At 29.1% G+C, this 23,926-nt stretch overlaps 4 protein-coding genes across 5 annotated transcripts; 1 reads left to right on the top strand and 3 right to left on the bottom strand.

Moving 5' to 3' along the window:
- Positions 1-3,172: 3,172 nt before the first annotated feature.
- LOC113376665 (nibrin-like) lies at positions 3,173-6,180 on the bottom strand. Of its 2 annotated transcripts, XM_026616671.1 has the most exons (4): positions 6,142-6,180; positions 5,921-6,058; positions 4,558-5,397; positions 3,173-4,300 (listed from the first exon to the last, which is right to left on the bottom strand). In XM_026616671.1, the coding sequence occupies exons 2-4, from the start codon at positions 5,943-5,945 to the stop codon at positions 3,255-3,257; spliced, it is 1,911 nt and encodes a 636-aa protein (XP_026472456.1). In that variant the 5' UTR covers positions 5,946-6,058; positions 6,142-6,180; the 3' UTR covers positions 3,173-3,254. The 2 variants fall into 2 exon arrangements, with proteins under 2 accessions (XP_026472456.1, XP_026472455.1); XM_026616670.1 differs by lacking the exon at positions 6,142-6,180 and having other exon boundaries at positions 5,921-6,081.
- A 373-nt stretch (positions 6,181-6,553) lies between these two features.
- Positions 6,554-12,328, top strand: LOC113376664 (serine/threonine-protein kinase/endoribonuclease IRE2-like). Its single transcript, XM_026616669.1, has 13 exons — positions 6,554-6,755; positions 6,827-6,941; positions 7,313-7,358; positions 7,424-7,644; positions 7,714-7,875; positions 8,019-8,241; positions 8,617-9,124; positions 9,211-9,353; positions 9,419-9,708; positions 9,831-10,021; positions 10,882-11,145; positions 11,312-11,503; positions 11,659-12,328. Exons 1-13 carry the CDS (start codon positions 6,681-6,683, stop codon positions 12,139-12,141), a joined length of 2,913 nt encoding a protein of 970 aa, XP_026472454.1. The 5' UTR covers positions 6,554-6,680; the 3' UTR covers positions 12,142-12,328.
- A 244-nt stretch (positions 12,329-12,572) lies between these two features.
- Positions 12,573-13,716, bottom strand: LOC113374796 (rRNA methyltransferase 2, mitochondrial). The gene is made up of 4 exons (XM_026614762.1): positions 13,357-13,716; positions 13,085-13,295; positions 12,748-13,012; positions 12,573-12,676 (listed from the first exon to the last, which is right to left on the bottom strand). The coding sequence occupies exons 1-4, from the start codon at positions 13,491-13,493 to the stop codon at positions 12,573-12,575; spliced, it is 717 nt and encodes a 238-aa protein (XP_026470547.1). The 5' UTR covers positions 13,494-13,716.
- Positions 13,717-16,403: 2,687 nt separating this feature from the next.
- On the bottom strand, positions 16,404-18,404 carry LOC113374795 (putative ankyrin repeat protein RF_0381). The gene has a single exon (XM_026614761.1). The coding sequence runs from the start codon at positions 18,402-18,404 to the stop codon at positions 16,404-16,406; it is 2,001 nt and encodes a 666-aa protein (XP_026470546.1).
- Between the last annotated feature and the right edge of the window lie 5,522 nt (positions 18,405-23,926).

Below are 23,926 nucleotides of genomic sequence, written 5' to 3'. Positions count from 1 at the left end.
GTTTAAAAATCAATGCAATGTTGTAGCTACCTCCGTTCCTTGTGAAAGGATCTTTTCAAAAGCAGGCATGGTTATTACGGATAGAAGATCGAGACTACAAAATACAAAAGTCGAAAAATTAATGTATTTAAATGTAAATTTAGATCAAAATCCATTTGATAAAATTTAAAATTGTTAAAATTTTAGTTTTGTTATGTAACAAATTATATAATCTATTTGAAATTTATAATTATAGTTAAAATGTATAATATATGTAAATATTTGAATAAAATGTACTTATAAAAATGATTTGTTTAATTTATAAGATTTCATAAAAACTTCTATTTAAGTTAATCTTCATTTGATTTTTCAGGCTATATGGAATATCATGTCATATAAAAATCTTCTTAGTTAACAAGGTCATAAATAGATAGATGAATACTAACTTTCAAATGTTTTGTTACTAATATTTTTCGTTATATCCATAACATTTTTAATTTGAAATTACTTGAAGTCATTTTTTAAACCTAACCTGAAAATAAATTATTGAGTTATATAAATTATTTGTTTATTATGTGAAACATTGCTATTTTAATTATAAATTCGTTGTTTCAGTATACTATATCCTTTTGCTTTAAAATTAAAAATAAACAATATGATGGGATACACAGTTCAACTTCTAAACCTTGTTATTGATCAAATGATTTGACATTTAACTGGGACGAACATAGATAAGGAACAAACTTCATTAACTTTCAACGAAACAGTATTTTCAACTCATAGTTATTAACGTTGCCAGCGTTGAATCGTTAAAATCAACTATAGTTGAAATTTAACTAGTTTTTCAACTAGTTGACGAGAACCCGTTAACCGTTTCGTTTCGTTGACGGAAAAAACGTCAACGACCCATCACTACTTGACAGCCACTTGCATGAACCGTGAACAATTTGTAGTTGAAATTGAGTGCACATGAGCCATCTGTTTTTAAAAATTGAAACTACTCAGGACCAAAACAGTGCAACGCGCATTTGTTCGAAGATAACTCCCCATGCTTATTATAAAGTCAATTCGTTTTTTTACCATCAGAATTTGTCAGTATTTTTTTGATCCTAACATCACACTTAAGCCTTATAATTATTATTTGATTTAAAAACTTATATTTTAAGGCATGTATGTAAAAAATTATAATAAATTACATGTAGCAGTTTTTGAATGGTGCCACTTTGGATACGAAAAGAATTAAGCAGCATTTTCGACATATTTTACTCTTTTGCTATAGAAAAAGAAAAAAAAACTGTTCAGGTCCAAATGAAATTGATCGATGTGTACGGAAATGACGTGTTGATAGTACGACAGTGCAAAAATTAGTTTGCTAAATTTCATTCCTGGTATTTTGATGTCCAAGATGCCTCAAGTCCAAGAAGTACAGTTGATGCCAATAAAGCGAGAAAAGCATTAGTTGATGCAAACCGACGCATAACAATACATGAGATTCCATTATGTAAAAATTTATCAAATTTAACAGTTCATGACCACTCGAAAGGTCTGGGATTTTCCTCGAAACTCAATATATGGTTCTCATAGAAAGAAACCTCTGTCGTCGCACTGGCGTACGCGATTCGTCTCTGAAAAGTCTTGAAAATTATCAGGTTTTGAAGCGAATTGTCACTAGGAATGCCAAGTGGGATGTAGAATATAACACACGCAATTGCCCATGAAACAAAAAAGAAGAACCTGCTCAAAACAGGTGCAAGGCTGAAATTTGCCAGAAAAAAATGAAGCGGTATCTTTGGTAAGGAGTTGTTCATTTTTCAGCTTTTCTAGGATAACATAACGATTAATTCGGATGCGTTATGTCATCAGCTGGATAAACTAAATGGTATAGTTCAATAGAAAAGGCATCAAGACGACGCAAGACCTCCCATAAGTTTGGTTAATCGCCAAAAGCTTTTGTAGCTTGAATGGGACCCAATGACACATTCATCATATTATCCAGACCTGCCATCATCAGACCATTATTTGTTCCGGTCACTAAAAAATTTTTTAACAACCAAAAAAAATATGATTTCAAAATTATGAAATACCGGAAATATGACAAAAGACGTTCGATTAAAACTGCCAATACAAAATTTATCAAAGTATAATTGTTTATTGTACGAAAATTACGTGCCAAAATGTCTATAAAAAACAAAGTTATTTTCCGAACAACCCAATATTTTAATTTCCACATTGGAAAGTATAATTACTTTTGCGCAAAGTCGTGTTTTATTTCCAATATTCGCATTCATTAAAAAAACAGTGCAGAAGTCAACTGTAATCAGTAGCTTCTGGAAAATTAGCTACGGAACCATATAGATAAAAAAAGTAGGCGTAGATTCTGATTAAAATTGCTTAAGCGCGCTAATCCCAACAAATAACTTCCGAACAGTTTTCGTATTTTTAAGGTCGATTCAAGATTGTGGGCTAAAACGTGGACAAAAACCTTTACATTTTTCTGCTAATTACTATTAAGAAACTGCTCGGCCGATCACCTTCATCGAGTTACAAGGGATGGCTTTTAATTTTTGAAATCGGTCCAGCCGTTTTTGAGAAAACGTCGCGAATGGCTAAAAATCGGCTCACATGCGCACACACATACTCTTTCCAAATTTGGTCTGATTCGATTCAGAATGACTTGAAACTTTGAGAAAACATATAATTAGGACATCGGATTTATGCGCGAAATCAAATTTCCTCTTCTAGAAATTAATAACTACATTTGCTTTAAAAGAATCTTATCACATCTTAACATATTTTTAGTAAAATTACTGATCTCAACTGTCTAGGCAATGCATAAACGTCATGATGGGCTAAATGACCACCCAGTTAAAAGGCATAAAAAATAAATATGTGTCTATGACAAAAATGATCAAATGATATGAAGATGTATAAATTTAGTATATTTAATTGAGTCTACATAAGTATTAATTTAGTCAATAATATATGTTATTTAAATTATGTTCTGCATGTACTTTTAGTACTAATCAATTCCCATTAAAATAGTATGCTTATTTATCTATGATAGTATGATTACACATGAAATGAAATAAATTCAAATCATCAAAAACCTTTATTTTTATTTTGCTTTTGATTGTATACATAATATTTCGCTTTACAAGATTAGATATTTGCTGTTTTTACTTTAAAAAATATTTATTTTTATTTATTTAAAAAGTATGAATTTTCAAAATTACATGAACAACAAATTTTACTTTTCTTTAATAGACCTCATAAGTTCAAGTAGTTATTAGTGGACGAACTTTTCTAAAATATTTGTAATTTATACAGGAAGGGTTACTTTGAATTGTTTTATATTCAACAACAGATGTTCTTTTACATAGCTTTTTACGTTCAATACTTATTCCTTCACATATTGTAGTAATCCACTCTTGATGTTCACTTGATATATCAATCAAATTGGATGCATTTTTCTGTTTTTCTGAAATGTCCATTTGTATTGAGTTCCCATTACATGACAGCCAGTCACTTGAATTGTTAGCAATAACATTATTATCTGTTATATTACTGACAGAAAATTCTAACTGGACAGAATTGTCTTTTCCAGTTTTAATTGGATTTTTCTTGCGTTCTGAACTTTTTTCAATAATGATAGGTGTCATATTACAAGACCTATCAACTGATGATGCAGTAGTTGAAATAGTTTTACATTTTTTATTTTGTGGAGCAGAAATAATGTTATTTTCATCTTCAAAACAAAACAGTTCTTCATTATCATCATTATTTCGCATAATTTTTGTTGGAGGCATTAAGTCACCTTCTAAATCTGAATCAATACAGATTTCAGCACAATCAACATTGCGTTTTCTAGGTTTATTAAAGGTTATTATACTATCATCTATCTTTTGGTTTGACGAAGGAGTCTCCAAAACATCAACACCTGATATAAGGCTTATATTGGGCTTTGCAACATATTTATCTTTTTGCATCTGTTTATTTCCAATTGTTGCCGCTGTACTGGAAATAGTTGATGTTTTTGTACCATCTTCATCAGAAATTGAAGAAATATCCATTTTATCATCACTATCTGCAATTGGTGTAATGAATTCTGTTGATGAGCTAACTTTATTTTTATTTGTAACACAAGATGGTTCAGTTTCCTCTGCCAGAATTTCATGCGCTTCAACAATTGGGGGGTTTTGCTGCAAAAAGTTCATTTTAAAGTCATATGCAGGGTTGCAATATTTTTCTACATTACAGAATAAAATTGCTAAACCAATTTCAGATTCAGGTATTAATCTTAGTTTTTTCTTCTGCAGTACATCTAAAATAAAAACAATCATAAAAAAATTAGTGATTTACAATTGTGATTCATTTATTATAAGCTTATTGATTGAAAATAAAAACTCAAAATTTCTGCATAAGCTGCAAAATAAAATAACTTTTTTCTAAGTTCTGAAAATGGAAATATTATATCTATTATGTGATAAAACTAATGGTATTAAAAGATTCTGTAATAAAAACTCTTCCAATAAATTATTATTTAACAATTAATTCAAGGTAGAAAATATTGTAACTTACTATCTATTTCATCAGCCATTTGACTTGACTGAGACGACTGAGAATTCATACTTCTTAAATACTGAACAACTATCATTCCAGACTCACAAAGTTTAGCTTTTGTTAATTTTGATTTTGCCAATAATATAGCTTTTCCTTGTGCTTCATTTATAATTTGTTCAAATTGACTATGCTGCCTTGTAGATAAGAAAACAAAAGTCTTCTGTTTAAATGTGTGCCTTCTTTCTGGTCTAGGTAATAAAATTGTACTGTCACATTTTATAAGAGGCTCAGCCTGATGGGGGAGAAATGATTCCTCCTTAGGTAAAGGTTTATTTAATTTAATACAAGAGGCAACATTAACCCAGTAATCCATAGTAATAATTGGAACAGCAGCAACTAGTGCTTGAACTAATTTTAGAGTCAAACTTAAAAATGGAACAGTTAAATGTGTACAAGAACTACTAAATAATTCCTCATAATGTCCGTCAAGAAATTTCATGATTTCCTTCATTTTATTTTTGTCAGCTTGTGAAAAAGCTGATGTAGCAGTGTTGAAGTCCTTCTTTGCAAGTGTCCATGTATTTGAAAGAATTCCAAATCTGATGCAATCATCTTGATTGAGATCTATTTCTTCTCCGGATGGTACACGTGTCTTAGACTCTATTCCATTATTTATATAAGTACCATACTTAGAACCTTTATCAATAAGTACCACTCTAGTTCTGGTTTCTGAACGTTTCAATCTCAAAATAGCATGTTCTCGGCTAATAGAAGAATCATCTTTTAATGGAATACTGACATTACCTCGTCCAATGATAAAATCACTACAGCTTCCACATAAGTAAAAAAACTTATCAGCTGTAATCGTAAAATAAAATATTTCTGTATTTATGCATTCATCTCACATTATTAAATATTTATTTATTATAAAATATTGCATGTATTTGGACTTTTTCAACATGTCAACATTATCTCAATTTTTAACTAAATTGAGATAATGTTGATTAAATGTTACACAAAACTTTAAAAGCTTGAGGTCATATCTACTAACATTTAAACATATTTTTTGAAAAAAGTTTCAGCATATTAATATTTTAACATTTCAAATAACTTGGCTGTATAAGTGAATTTTTATAGTCCATAATGAAGATGTAGTAAAATAGTGTAAAGCAAAGCAAATGGAATATATAGATACTGCGATATTAAAAACTGCACCAAACATTTCATTGTGTAACAATCATATTGCGGGAAATTGTAAAATGATGTACTAATTAAAACGTTACATTTTTCACAATTAAATACTAAAAATATAATGAGACATTATTAATAAAATAATGATAATAATAAAGAAGTAGAAATAATTTCTACCTAATTTACTTACTAGTTTTATTGTGAATAAACCACATTCTCAACGTTGTTGAAGTAACATCGGCAATTTTCTAACTTCAAACTTTTTCCATAAATATAAAACAAGTACTTTCTATTCATGTAATTAATTTGAAATAAAATCCTTATGTTTCTGAAAAGTGTATAAATATAAAACTCAAAATCTAGTTATAATAATTAAATTCTGCTTGTAAAGTCGTTAGAAATGACATATACCTGTCTTAATGACATGAGACTTATCGCGCTGAATGGTTGTGGATGTCAGATCAGATGTCATGAACTATGCACACCGAACGAACCTTATGTTGAGAACCACTAATTCATTGCAATGTGTTGACATGTCATATTCCATGTGCGTTTTCTGACACAAGTTAAATATCTCAAATGTCATTAAAATATAAATACAAATGACAATATTTGCTATCACAGCATTAAATTTATTATTTTTACATATAATTTTTTATAAATCATAAATAGTTTGCGAAAAATGCATACACAATGTTATTGAAATTTGAAATATTGTTCTGCTGAATCAATTTTTATATATTGTGATAATGATGAAATATGTGGCTGTATGTTCAGCGCTAAATTAATTTGAAACTATAAAAAATAGATCATTGCAATTTAATTAATAAGTTCAAAATGTCTTTTATTGGAAACTATTTGGATTTACTTAACTACATACTATCATTACATATCGCCTACAATCAAATACGATCCACAACATAATTAGTTAATGCAAGAACGCAGATAAAATGCATCTCTTTATTTATTTACTTTTTATATTGTTGACGAAATTTTCACTTGTTTTATTGATTGAAAATAAACAGGTACCAAACACTTCAGCTTCATTGAACAGAAATTCATCAATCAAGTTAATAATAATAATTTTTGTTTATAGACTTGCACGGATGTAGCAAGAGATGATGAAAATCTTTTGGTATTATCAACATTAGGAGGAAAATTAATAGCACTCGATCCATTAACTGGTTCTAAAAGATGGTCTATAGATGATGGTTTGTAATAGATATAAAATTTCTTTATGTATTATAACATAGAAATGTTAGAGTAAAAAATTATTACTTACTATAGTTACTACTTTTATTTGTTTCAAATAAAAACTATTTATTTAAACTTTTTTAAATGGTAGTTGAAATACATTGTCATCACATAACGTATAGAAATATATACTAAGAAATATATATTTTCGTTATTTTTATTTTTGTTTCTCAATATATTTATATTGCTTCTTAATAATAAAATAATTTTTGTAAGATTAAGAAGATATGAAAACTATTTTTTATATTATTTGGTATTAATTGTAGGAAAAATAACATTAGGTGATTTTTAGAAATATTGCATTTAACTTTCCACATATCTTTTGCAGAACCTGCTCTCAAAGTGCCTCAACCGAAAACAGGACAATATGTTGTGTAATTATATCACTAACTAAAATTAGTAATTAAGTATATCTTTGTCTGAAGCTATTTTTTTTTAGGTCGCAATTTTTACCCAATCCAAAGGACGGGAGTCTTTATACATGGCAAGATGATAAAGAAGAATCTTCAGGTGGTTTACTTCACAAGATGCCTTTTACAATACCACAACTTGTTGCTAATGCTCCATGTCGCTCAAGTGATGGAATTTTTTACAGTGGTAAAAAAAGCGATAGTTGGACTTTGGTTGATATAAAAACTGGTGTTAGGAAAAAAGTTATTGGTATTTATTCTATATGCAAATCATAATTTAAATATTTTAATTTGATTTAATTTAATATTAATTTTTTAGAGTTTGATGATTTTCCTATTTTGCCATCAAGATCACATGTTTTATTGGGAAGATCTTATTATACGATTTTAATGTATAATGATATGACGAAGGGTGTGTGGAATGTGACTTATGTGGATTATTCATCTCATACTATGAGCGCAGAAATGACAAATGAATACAGTAATATAGTTTTCTTTATGATCCTAAAAAAAGAAAGTTGACATGAAATTTTGAATCATGTCTTTTGCCATCTTTTAAATTAATTTTGAAATAAAATTCAATATTTTCTAATATGTTTCATAAATTTATGTTAACTTTTTCAGATTTTATACATCTGAGCGGAAGTGAATATGGCCTCACAGCAACTTTAGACCGAATTACTGGTTCTTATCTCTGGGAGTTTGATACAGGTTCACCAGTTGTTGCAATTTATGTTTTGAATAAAAATGGATTATTAGCTGTTCCTTTTACAACAGTATCTGATGATGCTTTGAGTGATATATTGACTAATACAAAATTAGGCGCTGAAGACAATATGAATCTATTGTAAGATTATACTTTATGGTACAGACCAACTTGTACATAAAATTGAAAAGTTTTAATCATTTATTAAAGCAATTATGTTTAAAAATATCTGGATTGATGTTCGTTTAATTCGGTTGGTTTCAAAATGAAAAAACGTTTTTTTTATTCAACTATATAATAAGTTTGCTCTTTAAAATTGAAAAGTTTTAATCATTTATTAAAGCAATTATGTTTAAAAATATCTGGATTGATGTTCGTTTAATTCGGTTGGTTTCAAAATGAAAAAACGTTTTTTTTATTCAACTATATAATAAGTTTGCTCTTTATTTTAAATAACTCTATAAAATTTCTACTCGATTTTTGTTTGTTTGTAATTTATTTATTTTTACACTTCAGTCCTACACTCTACGTCGGTGAGCATGTCCATGGCATATATGCATTACCATCATTGATACATAGTGAAACCGCTATAATTAAGAAATATCCAAAAGCTTTTCTCATTGAGGGACCTGATAATAAATTTGAGAATAATGAAGTTATGTCTAAAAATATCAAACACATGGGAAGCACAAATCTAAAAGATTACAGGAATTTTATTTTGCTTGGATATTATTATCTGCCACAAAAAGAAGTAACAAGTCTAAAAATTAGTGCTAATAGAAAAATCACTGAAATAAGTAGTACTACACAAATGAAAAATGAAATTACAACAATAACATTTTCGCAAGATAATAAAAGTCTAAAAAACAGTTTATATACTGCTGATGGAAGTAATGTATCTATTTTAAATAGCTTTTTCAAATTCAGCAATAATTTGTTAAATATTATGGAGAATGCATCTTTTATAACATTGTTTATGAGTTTAATGAGTATGATGCTACCAATTTCCATCATATATTATAAGGTATAGTTTTTATCAACATATTATTATATATCTTTATATAAAGCATTATAGTATTAACACAAATATTGATATTAACACTAAAATAGAGAAATAAATTGTTTGTTACAACTTCAAATGATGCCCCTGTTGTAAAGTCTGATGAAAAAAGGTCGGATATTCGCATTGGAAAGATATCTTTTGATCAAAATCATCTTCTAGGAAAAGGATGTGAAGGAACATTTGTATTTAAGTTAGTTTCATTATATTTTTTTAGCATGCATATAAACAAATAAAATTTATTATTTTTTGTTACAGGGGATCATTTGAATCTAGGCCGGTCGCAGTGAAAAGACTTTTACCAGAATGTTTTTCAATAGCTGAAAGAGAAGTTAGTCTGTTAAAAGAATCTGATATGCACCCTAATGTTGTGCGATATTTTTGTACTGAGCAAGATTTGCAATTCATGTACATAGCTCTTGAATTGTGTTGTGCTACATTACAAGATTACGTTGATAAATCCTTGAATTTTAAATGTAAAACATCAGAATTAGAGCTCCTATTACAAGCAACGAGCGGTTTGGAGCATTTGCATTCCTTAAATATAGGTAAACTTAGTTTTACCTTAAAAATTAACATTTATATGTAGCAATTGTAAAAATATATTTAGTGAAAATTGACCAATATTTTGCAGTATTTAACAAATGTTATTATTTTTAATTCACTTCAGTTCACAGAGACATAAAACCTCATAATGTGTTATTATCATTACCCGATCAAAATGGATTCACGCGAGCTATGATATCAGATTTTGGACTCTGTAAAAAACTTTTAGTAGGAAAATTGAGTTTTTCAAAGGCATCAGGCATGGCGGGTACTGAAGGATGGATTGCACCAGAGATAATAAAAGAAGAAAGATCAGTGAGTGTACAAGTGTCTATTTATTTATAAGTACTTGAAATAGTGGTGCATGGTATTGTATCTTAAGGTAATTTGCTGGAACTTCCCATACCATAATTTAGAATAATTGAAAATTTTAATTTAAAAATTTTCAATTTTTTGAGAATCTTGAAATCTTTTAACATTTGAATGAAAACTCTGTTTTTATATTCTTTTAAATTTGATTTTTCTTTTCGAAGGCGCTTAGAGAAGCGCCGTGTCGCAGTCTAACGTTTGAGCATTATAGATCTTGGTGTGGAATCCAGATAAATGTAAACAAAATTCGTACTTATTATTTAATTTATGTAAAATATCTGATAATTTGATGTGCACATGTCTAATGATTATTTTTGACCACCAAAATGGCATCTTTTTTTATTGAATCTTACTTTTTTATTGAATTCGAAACCGTTGGACCTGTCTTTCCAAAAAATTAATCAATTCTTCATTCTGTCAATACAATTAATATGGTTTTTGAATCATTCAAAATGGATGCTCCATTCTCAATTCTTTCAAAAACAATTTCAATTCATTATTGGCACTTTTTGACCGCATCTTTGAAATGGTTTGACCTGTCTTTGTCAAAAACTATTCGGAAAGTCTTTCCATCAATAGGAGTCTAAAGTTTTTTGAATCATTCTGATCGGTTTATCCGTGCTCTCGACAACGTCGGCGAAAAAATGTATCCGAATATACATACACACAAACACAATCAGTCATTTTTTTAAGGTATGCCAAAATGTTCAGAAGATCTTAAAATGTGCAAAAAAAATTCCATTTTCGATTTTTTTGTGATTACTATAATTTACGGTAAGTTAATAATTGACAAAATATTATTTTAGACTGCTGCTGTAGATGTTTTTTCTTTAGGCTGTGTTTTTTATTATGTATTATCGCATGGAGCTCATCCATTTGGAGGTCCTCTTCATAGACAAGCAAATATTTTATCTGGGCATTATTCATTGGCCTTGTTGGAAGATAAGCCCGTTGCGCAAAATATATTATCTAGTATGATAGACAAAACATGGGAGAAGAGACCACCTATATCGGCTGTTAGGTATCACCCCGTATTTTGGAATGAAGCTAAATCTCTTGCATTTTTGCAGGTAAATATCACTATTCACCTGCTACAGCAATTGTAGAGTTTTGCTACCATTTTATTATATTATAATTTACTATTAGTACTTCTAATTTTCAAGAGAACTAGGCATATTTATAATTCATATTTCTAGATGTAATTTAAATATTATTCATAAGTATTGTGTTACGTAGGATATTAGCGACCGTATTGAAAATGAAGTAGAAACTGCTTTGCCTGTTAAAAACTTAGAAATTGAAGCACATCAAGTCATCAGAAATGATTGGAAAAAGTACTTAGATACAAGTATTTCTGATGATCTTAGGAAGTATAGAACCTACTCTGGAAGTAATGTTAGAGATTTATTAAGAGCTATAAGGAATAAGGTATTCTTTTTACATTTAATTGACTGACTCAACAATCTAGCTTGGTTAAAGTGGGCTTATCAAATAATATTACATTGCTTATATAAATTGAATATGGTTATTATATTAGATAATTCATAATAGAAAGTTTAACTGATAAATATTTGTTTTTGTAGAAGCATCATTATCATCAACTCTCACCTGATGCATTGAAAGTTTTGGGTACGATACCAGTGGATTTCACTAGATACTGGCTTGAAAGATTTCCTCTTTTGTTGATTCATGTTTGGGGTTTCACCCAATGTTTACGAAATGAACTAAACTTATCTGATTATTACCATAAAGAATTTATTTTTCCTACGTGGAATAATGAACGAAAATGTGATATTTGTGCAAAAGAAAGTAATAATACTAAGGAACCAATTAAAATAGTATTTCTAACAAAACCTGAAACACAAACAAATTTGCAAACTGATAACTTCAATACAAATTACAAAATGGAGAGAGAAAGCAGATATATGAAGCCGAATAATAATAAATTAAAAAATAAATCAGTTCACAATGGTTCACCAAAAAAAAGAAAAATGCCAAATAGGAATAAATATGAAGATATGAATAAATCCTGTATTTGGACATTGCCAATGGAGACATCAAAATAATTTACTTGATTTATTATGCAATTAGATGTAAGGTGTGATAATTGATTTTGTATCACAATTTATCTTAAATCACTAATATTTTATCTGTGAGGATATAGAAGGCATTACAGTAAGTGATTTAATGACATTAATTTTTACTAATTAAATTTAACGAGTGGTGTTACATTACTTCACATTATTAGGTGTTGACTGCTAGTGATTTTAAGGCAAACGTAGATAAGATAAATACTATTTATTTTGTCATACTTCTAAAAGTAAATATGATTATCTTGTTTCTAGACAGTTTTGTGCCTTTAAAAAATGCACATCATTTTGAAAAATATTTATTAATAGTTAATATATAATCTTTATATTATAATTAAAATAATTTATATTTTATATAAATAAAATTCACAAATTTTAAACAGTACAAATTTTAATCTATGATTGTTTTATTTAACAAGTCCTTTGTAACCTCTTGCTAATAAAAATTTTTCACTTGAATCTGATCGGCTAGATGCTGGTTTGATAAACTTAACTGAACTATAGAAACGTGCTGGAAAAAATATTTCTCCACTGTTATCCTCATTCATTTATTCTGATATATTACCATATATTTATTATTACCAACGTCGTCCACAAGTTTTGGAATACCTCTTCCATCCCATACTTTCACCAATAATGTACCATTTTCATTGGAAATTTCTAATGCAAACTTTAGTACTGCATAACATAAAGAAATTATATTATCATGATCCATCTCACGCATTCCAGATGCATTGGGTGCCATATCAGATAATACAACATTTGCTAATCGACTATTTAACATTTTTTTTATTTTGTCTCGAGTTTCAACTAAAGTGAAATCAGAATTACCTAACAATTCAGCACCCTAATGAAATAATAAAAACAATCATTGAGTTTTTAGCAATGCAAAGGATTAACTATCTAAAGTATTATTTACTTCAATGGGGTATATTTGCACTCGATCTATACCAATAATTAAACTTTTATCTTTATATTTTCTTTCATTTTTTGAATTTTTTGGGTTACACTTGTTTACGGCCACTTGGGTCCAGGAACCTGGAGATGCCCCACAATCAATGACTACATCACCTGGATGTAATATTTTGTACTTTTCATCTATTTCCAAAAGTTTAAATGCACTTCTACATCTATTTTATAATATTTCAAGGTTTAATTCAAGTAAATCAATCATTTACAATATTTATTTACCTGTAATTTTGCATTTTTGCTTTCTCTACATAAGGGTCATTTAGCTGCCTCGACATCCATTCGAAAGAACTTGTAGATTTGCTTTTTAATTTTGTGGGTACAACTTTTGAGTAAGATCGGCAAAATGTTTTGAACATTTTGAATACTCGAGAAAGAGAACTTAATTCGTTACTATTGTATTGTACAACGTTGTGCTAGACAATGACATTTGCTATATTTTTCAAGCAGAATTGTTACTATGCGATTACTTAAGAAAACAGTATTTCAAACTCAGTCAATGCAAACTACATCAATTTTATATTATCACACATATTGTTTTCAGCGAAACAAATACTTTTTATAACCTATCATTCTGTCATTTTCTAAATACTTTCAAGGGTCACCAACGTGTGAAAAACCTGCTTTCATAATAATGGATAAGGATATCCAACTTTAAGACAAATGATCTCTTCTATAATTAACTTCCTTCACGTTTTAGAGGTTTCTGAACATTTTGGCATACCTTAGAAAAAATTGATCTATGTGTGTGTGTGTGCGAATACAAATTTTCGTCGACGATTTCGGGAACATAGTTCAACCGATTTCAATTATTCAAAAAACATTCGATTGCTGTTGATAAGGAGACGTGCTGATTAGTTTTTGTCTTAGGCAGGTTTAGCCGTTTCGAAGATCTAGTGAAAATAATCTAATTTTTTCAAAGTAAAATTTTTACAAAAATGTTAATCTTTTTTTAAAAAAAAAAAATCTGGTACGGGAAGTTCCAGCAATTTACCTTAAGGCACAATGCCATGCGGCCCCACTAGTTTCAAACATAAAGATATTTTGTTAATACTCTTTTTTATCTATGCCTAGAACAATCTTTCTTCGGCGAAGTTGCATAAAATCATTTGAAAAGTAAAAAAAGCATGCAAATGTGAGAGCAATAACGCATGAGTGTCATCATGCATGATAAGCCGACGTTAACAGCGGCGTTAAATGGTACGGTGTAGTATCAAACCTGTATCAAATAACAAAGCGCTTGAGAGACAGCAAAGATGTAACAAACAAGATCTTATATATTGTGATACACATAAATAAAGCTGATTTTTCTAATGGTATTAAATCATGTGTGCAACCACTTACAATTTAATGTATAATAATATAATCCTGTATAATAATTAAAAATCACTTTCATGCTTATTTTTTGAAAGAAGTTAAAACAATTTTGAGACAGCTAAGAAATTGAAAAGAGTCTCAGAAGATTAAATGTCTTTTGAGCTGAGAAGAAATTACATGAATATTATGTGAGAAAAGTAAGGATGTTAAGGAAATTGAGAGAATTTGCAAAGTAACATTTTTTTTGCTACTTTCACTGAGAACTGGTATGACTATAGTAATAAAATCGATAAGATTAAACACACACTTTATAAGGTAAACATTTATTTAGAATATAATTACAAAATTAACATTAAAACATAATTGATACAATATGATGAACAAAGATTGCATGGTCATCAAATAAAATCGTCAGATTTGAGACTTATTGAAACGGAATGGAATGAATTAGATGGCTATTTTTAGATGGCAATTTTTAAAATAAAATATCTTTGCATAAAGTACTACACAAAATGTTTTCAAATTTGATAAGTATTTTAATTTCCAAAATTACCTCCAATGATTTATATTTATAATACTCCCAAATCTTAAGTGCACTTTGTTCATTTAACTTGGCACATTTACTTTTTTTAAATACTACTTAACTATTTCCATAAAACCTTTAAACTAATCCTTAAATTACTAACTTAATTACTCGATGTTAAATTAGCTGGGCTATACTATATTCCTTAAATTAAATATACTATTCACTTTTTGAAAGAATGAAGAATAAAGCATCCAATTTCAATAATTTAAAAAACATTTTACATGTATGTAATGATAAAATGAAGAACTGATAAAATTTTGGGGAAAACAGGTCCAGCGGCTTCGGATATCAAACTAAAAAATTACTCTACCTCTAATGATATATATTTATAATACTCTCAAATTTTAAGTGCACTTTATTCATTTAACTTGACACATTTACTTTCTTAAATACTACTTATATACTATTTCCATAAAACCTTTAAACTAATCTTTAAATTACTAAGCTCATTACTCAATGTTGAAAGTAGCTCGGTTATGCTATATTCCTTAAATTAAATATACTATTCAGTTTTTGAAAGAATGAAGAATAAAGCATCCAATTTCAATAATTTGAAAAAAAAAAACATTTTAAATGTATGTAATGATAAAGTGAAGAACTGATAAATCTTTGGGGAAGACAGGTCCAGTGGCTTCGGATACCCAACTAAAAAAAGTACGAAAATACCCTTTTGTTTTCAAATTACTCTGCTTGATAAGTAATTCACTTTCTAAAATTACCTCCAATAATTTATATTTATAATACTCCCCAATCTTAAGTGCATTTTTGTTCATTTAACTTGGCATAAGTACTTTCTTAAATACTATACATATACTATTTCCATAAAACCTTTAAACTAATCCTTACTAAATTCATTACTCAATGTTAAAGTAGCTGGGTTATACTATATTCCTTAAATTAAATATACTATTCAGTTTTTAAAAGAATGAAGAAAAAAGCATCCAATTGCAATAATTTAAAAAACATTTTATATGTAAGTAATGGCAAAATGAAGAACTGATAAAATTTTGGGAAAGACCTTGGATATCCAACTAAAAAAAGTACAAAAATGCCATATTGTTTTCAAATTACTCTAGCTTGATAAGTATTTTACACTCCAAAATTACCTCTAATGATTTATATTTATAATATTCCCAAATCTTAAGCTTGATAAGTATTTTACACTCCAAAATTACCTCTAATGATTTATATTTATAATATTTCCAAATCTTAAGTGCACTTTGTTCATTTAACTTGGCACATTTACTGTTTTAAATACTATTTCCATAAAACCTTTAAACTAATTTTTAAATTACTAAATTCATTACTCAATGTTGAAAGTATCTGGGTTATGCTATATTCTAAATTCTATGCTAAATTAAATATACTATGCTTGAGATGAACTTGAGGCAATCACTACATCGTTCTTATCAGTATTATAATTACTGATGCTAAGAGGTGTACAAACATCAATCAAAATTCTCAAATCTTTGTTACTCAGGTAACTAAATATTTTTTCAATACAGTCATGTGGTAATTCTGGATTGCTAAAGATAAAATGGTAAATTTTCTTGCCTTGTTCCAGTAACTCTATTCTTTCCATACCCTGTCTGAAATGACTTTTAATCAAACTAGCAAAAATGGGAAATTTTGTTTTGTAGTCTTCTGATTTTAAAACCTGCATTAAATTTTCATTCATCAAATATATTGCTAATGTTTTTGTATTCTTCTTCAAGATATCATAAAATGAAATGTTACATCCATTAATCTTCTCTTTCTTCATGTTTGCTATTTCTTCATTACATTCATAGTAAAATTCAAGTACAGGCATACCATGCATTGATTGTATATTTTTTAAACTTACATATAACCCTGCAGATTCCAGTTTAACTATGTGTTGTATAAGAGTTTTAACAGGAAATCCACTTGAACGAACACTATGCGCAGGATCGTAATAATGACCATCAGAATAATATTCGTTGAGTGGGCTATAGTAAAACGTTATTCCAGCTATGGCATAATCAAGAGCTGTTTGATTATTTGTACTAGTAATATTAATATCAGAGCCATACTCAAGAAGAGTGACAACAACATCTCCATGTCCATTTTGAGAAGCAATGTGAAGTGCAGTGATTCCATCCTTTTGCCTAGCATTTACATTAGCTCCTTTATTCAAAAGCATCTCTGTAATTTTTACTTTTCCTAATTTAGCAGAAAGATGAAGTGGTGTAATATCACCTAGTTCTACAACTCTAGAGTTAACATTTGCATTGTGTTTCAATAGAGCTTCAACAACTTTTACATATCCGTTTTGAACAGCCGCATGAAGTGTTGTTAGACCACATTTATTTTTAACATCTACATTAGCACCTTTACTTAAAAGCAGTTCAGCAATTTCTCCCTTAATATTAAAATCAGGATCATCACGTGAGAATCTAAAAAAACCTTCATTTTCACTTAAAGCAGTAAAATGCAATGCTGTTCTTCCATATTTGTCACTTGCATTGATATCAGCATCATATTGCAAGAGAACTTTAACGATTTCTATACATTCCTTCTGAACAGCAATATGCAATAGATCAGGACTATCTTTTATATTAGCCTTGTTAGTTAAAAGTAGTTTGGTCATTTCTAAATCGGCATTCTCAATAGCGTAAAATATTGGAGTTTTACCAGTTTTATCTTGAGCATTTACATCAGCTTTATATCTTATCAACAATTTCACTACTTCTCCTTGTTTGTTTTTGGCTGCACAGTGTAAAGGTGTAAAACCTTCAAATTGTGAATTGCTGTATGTATTAACATCAGCACCATACTTTAATAGATCTTCAACAATTTTCAAGTATCCTCTTTCAACAGTACCATGTAATAACTCAGGATTCTTTGCATCTTCTGGGTTAAGGTTAAATCCATATTCTAGAAGGGCCTCAACAATTTGTAAACATCCTATCTTAACTGCAACATGAAGTACACTTATACCATCACTGTCTCTATTATTAACATCAGCTCCATAGGTTAAAAGTAATTGTGCAACTTCAATTTTTTCATTTTCAATTGCATAGTAAAGTGGTGTTTTACGACAATCATTTTCAGCATTAATTGTAGCACCTTTATCTAGAAGCATCTTAACAATCTCTATGTCGCAATTTTTAACAGCAAAATGAAGGGGAGTAGTATCACGAGTTCTTCTCTGGATGTTAACTTCAGAACCGCTTGTTAAAAGTAACTTGGCAATTTCTGAATGTTTATTCTTAGTAGCTTCACGAAGCAAAAGATATCCATTTGACCATGCTTGTGAATAAGACAATCCGAAAATATTGATTAATTCCCTTGTTGCTTCCAGTCTTCCTTCACGAACCGCATTAATCAAAGTCATGGTTACATCCATTTTTCTTATATTATTATAATAATTAATAGATCATATATTATCCACAGCCTAGAAGTCAAAGTTGATTAATCATAATATGTATATGCAGAAATGTATATATATATATATATATATATATATATATATATATATATATTAAATGTTAAATATAAACAATACAACACTCAGATTTTTAACACACACTTTATTTAATAATTACTGACGTTTCGAGACCATGGTATGCCCCATCTCCAGTGTAATTCCATGGGCATACCATGGTCTCGAAACGTCTATAATTATTAAATAAAGTGTGTGTTAAAAATCTGAGTGTTGTATTATTCATATTTAACATTTAATATTCGTTCCACTCATATCACAAAAGTTTATATATATATATATATATATATATATATATATATACAATGTTAAGATAGTAATTTTTTATAATACTATATTAAGACAGATCACAATTGCAATGTTTGTTTTTGTAATAAGATCAGGTGATACATACACTCTTTTAGCGCAAAAAATATGTCTAGTAGAATCAAATGGTAAAATTCTAGTTGTTGTGCAGAGTAGAAAGCAGCCGGTGTACCAACAACATGCACTTCATTCTTCGATGCTTTTCCTTAATAGGACTCCGTGCTTGCTGAAACTCAAATATTATAACTATATTGAAATATTGTAACCGATTTAAGTATTTCACATGAACACACCACACGAAACAAAATAAAATATATATTTTATAATTTTTTTAATGAATATTGAATGCAGGCATATCATAAGCAATTAGGTGTATGTGATATTTTGCCTTGAAGCAAGTTGCAAAAACTTCCAAATATCTATAAATAATATACCTAATCAATAATAATTGAGATTTAACTATTGAGATTTAACTATTTAGATTTTAACTGTTTATTTCACATTAAAAAAAAACCAAACTTCCATATATATAACTAGCATGCATGCAGTTAGCAACAGCGTGCATATACTTTTGTGCAACAACGTGCATATACTTTTGTGCAACAGCGTGCGGCGGATTTTGTGGGCGTGTACTATCCGCAAGGGGCGTAGTCTCATATAAAAATTAATTTTTGGGCAGAAAATGCAAATACGCAAATATGCTTAGATGTCCTAAAATACCTTACCACCAATTTAGTTTTAGAAGACATCATTCAACAATTCAGCAATGCATCAGAACAACCAACTCAATCCCCACTGCCCTAAATAAAAAAGAATTTTGTGTAGCAGTTTTTCTTGATATCAGCCATCTACATATAGACCGTAATCTAAATTGCAAAACGCATATTTTAATGAAAGAAAAAAACAAATAGATTTAAAACTGAAGGAAATAAACTGGCTAATGAGAAGATTAACCAAACTGTCTTTAGAAAATAAACTTCTATTATACAAAGCGATAATAATTCCAATATGAACTTATGGGACAGAGTTATGTCAGTAAGAGTAACATTCAAACTAGTTGGTATTGGTATTTTGCCTTGAGGCAAGTTACATGAACTTCCCGATATGTGTAAATAATCGACGTAATCAATAAAAAATAAATTAATCTATGAGTAATTAAAAGTATTCCGAGTGGATTTATTACACATATTTGAATACTAACGAACACGTTAACTCGGAGTATTTTCGAAATGCAAATTTCCGCAAATCAACAATTTTTATAATTGAAACAGTTTTCGCAGGACTTCAATGGTTTAGTATGCTCATTAAGATCAAGTACTGTATCGTTATACCTAGTAAATCGTCTAATTTTAATTTCAACAAACTTCAAAAAAGTACTCTTACTTGTCGTAAGGCCGTAATATTTCAGTAAGTTTTATAAGGCCATGATATATATCGCCAAAAAAAGTTTCATAAAAATTGGCTTTTATTTTTTTTCAACAGTTAATTACAAGAAAACGGCTCGGTAGATTTTCACCTAAAACTAATCAGTATCATTCCTAACTAATATCTTTCGAACAGTTTTTGATTTTTTAAAATCGATTCGGTAGTATGAGCTTAATTAAATGTGGACGAAACATTTAACACTTTTCTCCAAATTACAAAGAAACGGCTCGGCAGATCGTCGCACAAAACTGACAAACGATTGTCCTCATTGAGATACATAGAATGGTTTTTAAATTTCTGAAATCGGTTCAGGTGTTTTTAAGCAAACGTCGATGAAAGGTCTAACTTTGACAAATGCCAAAAAAAAACGATACTAATTTTTGCAAACTTTGACGAATTTTTAAAGCTAAACGAGTTGTCATAGAGCCGTAATATTTTAGTATGATCTAAAAGACTATGGTGTTCACCGTCAAAAAAATAATAATAAAAATCGTCGATTTTTTGTTTAAAAACTTCATTACAAGAAAACGGCCGGCCGATCTTTACCAAAAACTAATTCACCACGATTCCCAACCATTATCTTTCGAACGGTTTTTGAATTTTCAAAATCGATTAAGAACTTTTTCCAAATTTGGTCTCATTCGATTCAGAATGACTTGAAACGTCGAGAAAACATAAAATTAGCGAATTGAATTTTTTGATGAAAACATAAACTTCTCCTTCGGGAAGTTAATAATCCAGAGAGTCCAAAACGAAATTCTGAGAATGATCTGCAGGGCTCCGTGGTTTATGACCAACCACATGATCCAAAATTTCTACAGTAACGGAAGTTATGAAAAACAGAAGTTTAATCTTTCGAAACAAATTGGATGCGCACGTCAATCCGGAAATGCAAATAGTACAGACAGCCGAAAAATTAAAACGCCTGGAAAGAAAATGGCCCAGTGATCTACCGTCCACAACATAATTTTCTCTGTATTGCACAGAAAAATTTTCAAACAAGTTATTTATAATTATTATTTATTATTGATTAATTTTATTATTATTTATTCTATTTTTTTTTTTAATTTCTGTTTTATTTTTTTTCTTGATTTTGATTTTCAATACCAGCACCTTAAACTTATAGATTATATTGTAATCTGATTGTTAAAACTAGCAAAAATAAAAAAAATCAGTGGTGTATGGCATCGTGCCTTAAGGCAAATTGCTGGAACTACCCGTACCGTAACGAAATTATCGAGGAATATTAAATGTTTTCAAATAGATTTTTATAAATATTGTAACATTGTCTAATATTTATAAGAATTATATAAACTGAATTGCAAAGTTGAAATTATTTGTTTAAAGTAAATTAGAACAGAATTAAAATTAAAACCTAAATTATTTTCAATATACAAAAAAAAAATCTTGAAAAAAAAATTTTTTTTGAAAAAAAATTAGAAACATTTTTTTTTCAAAAAGTAATTATTTTGTTGAAACAAGTTTCTACCTGATATTTTTTGATGTTTCGAACATTTTTTGAGTTTTCAAAATCGATTCAGAGTTTTTTATGGAAACGTGGATGAGAATTTTGCACCTATTTGTCTTGAACGTTTAGAATAACTAATCTATAAACGTTTAAATAGTTATATAATCTATTTATATAATTAATCGATAAAAGAAGAGTATAACTAATCGACCTGAGTGCTCATAGTTTCGTCGAATGGGTTGAAATGGGTTCAGCCATTGTTGAAGCTGGCCACAGCCGTTATTGTATTCATGTGCAATTGAATGAATCCAAGCGTATTTTCACAGTGCCCACAAACAACTCAAGTTTATGTTCAAGTGTTTGCGCATGCATATCAAGCATGTCGACGCAAGACGTAACCTAAAAATATATTTTTTTTATTAATTCATTTATTCACAGCATCAGAAGAGAATTCAAAGAATTCAGAGGGCTAATTTAATAACTTTTAATTGTCGATAACTTCATAAACTTGAATTATGAATTCGCTACAAAGTAAAATAAAAACGGGACATGTGCTGCCACACGCGGCCAACGAATTAACTTGCCGCCTTGAATGATTGCACAATTAAAATAATCGAAAAGTGCTCATGTCTACTCGTTTGTACCAGTCTGTCAAGTTGCGCCAAAACATCCCACAGATGCTACAGAATACATTTGCAAGTCACAGGTTGCGCAATTATACAGTATCGTCTGTGGCCGGCTTGAGAAAACGTCTGTGAAATATTAAAAATCGGCTTACATACACACACACACACCAGGGGCGTATCTACCGCCGTATCAGCAGTATCAGAGATACAGGGCCTCCGAACCAGAGGGTCCCGAACGAGCTCAACAGAAAGCAAAACAACAATTTTTTAAAAACTTGAATAATTTTAACGTAGTTTGCATCTCCTTTTTTTATCGAGAGGTATTGAACTTCAACTTGTAAGCTAACGCTTTAAGAGATTCTGCAAGCTCTAGCAATCAATTCAATTAGTAAAGCTTTTGCACATCCCATAAGTAAATGTTCTTGTCAACAAATCTATAAAACTAATCCAGTTTATAAATTCTTCATCGAAAATTGGAATTTGGAATTTTTATAGTTATATTTCTAACATTTTTATATTTGTTATAAAGATGGATTGCATTAACTATTTTAAAGAACAAAAGACAAAGATAATGAAGGGTTATTATGATGAGTTATCACGTTATAAATAAGATGAGAGAATCAAGATGAGTTATCAAGATGAGAGAATTTTTGACCCAAAATCTTGTTTTAATGCATACTATTGCTGTTTGGATATATTAATTTCACAAGCCAAACAAAGATTTTAAAACCTTTGCGACGTAAGTATTAACATTTGTCTTTTTGAAATCGAGAATTAATAAACATTTCCGTAAAACTATCAGCTGAATTACTGTAAAGAAATACTGTAAAAATATCTTATTATGTGATCATGACTAATTAATGGTTTTAGAAATAGGTTTGAATATAGAAATGTAAGAAATTTAAGAAATACAATAGGCTTGCTTGCATCCAGTTTTTCCAACGAAATAACGGTAACCATTTTATTCTTTCATTAAAAATTACGTAAAAACTTTAGGACTGAAATGTCTACCAGACCTGTATGTTCCTAGAGTCAGAAACTTTAAAAAATTTAAAGATTTAAAGATTTCAAAAAAAGGCAAGAGAGTGAATCTGGAATCATTTGTGAAAAATTCAGAAAATTAGAGAAAATTAGATAGATAAATAATTAGAATGATAAATAAATATTCTTTTAATTTTATGTATTTTTATATGTTGTAAATTTTTTTTTCTTCTTTAGGGGGCCCCCAAACACGCGACGCCCCTGTGACACACACATTCTTTTTCCAAATTTGGTCTGATTCTATTCAGAATGACTTTAAACGTCGAAAGAATATAAAATTAGCAAATAGGATTTTCTGACGAAAACAAACTTTTCTTTCGAAAAGTTAAAATAAATATAACCCTAACTCTAAAAGCAACTGTTGCATCTTACATCTGCCAAAGCCGTTTATGTCTATGGGCAATATAAGGTCTATGCTCTTCTTTTCTATGGGTCTATGGTAGTGCTCAAATAAAACGGGCAATTAACTAACGGGAGAACAACGGCCGACAGATAAAACGGTTTATTAAATCATTGTTTATATGTAGTTAACTTTTTGACTCACTAAAAAAGTAGTTGTC

The sequence above is a fragment of the Ctenocephalides felis genome, unplaced genomic scaffold (assembly GCF_003426905.1).
Source record: "Ctenocephalides felis isolate EL2017-DRISC unplaced genomic scaffold, ASM342690v1 CF-g0.4_SCAFFOLD_01886, whole genome shotgun sequence".
In the NCBI taxonomy this organism is placed as follows: Eukaryota; Metazoa; Arthropoda; class Insecta; order Siphonaptera; family Pulicidae; genus Ctenocephalides; species Ctenocephalides felis.
This window is presented reverse-complemented; position numbering and strand designations above follow the sequence as displayed.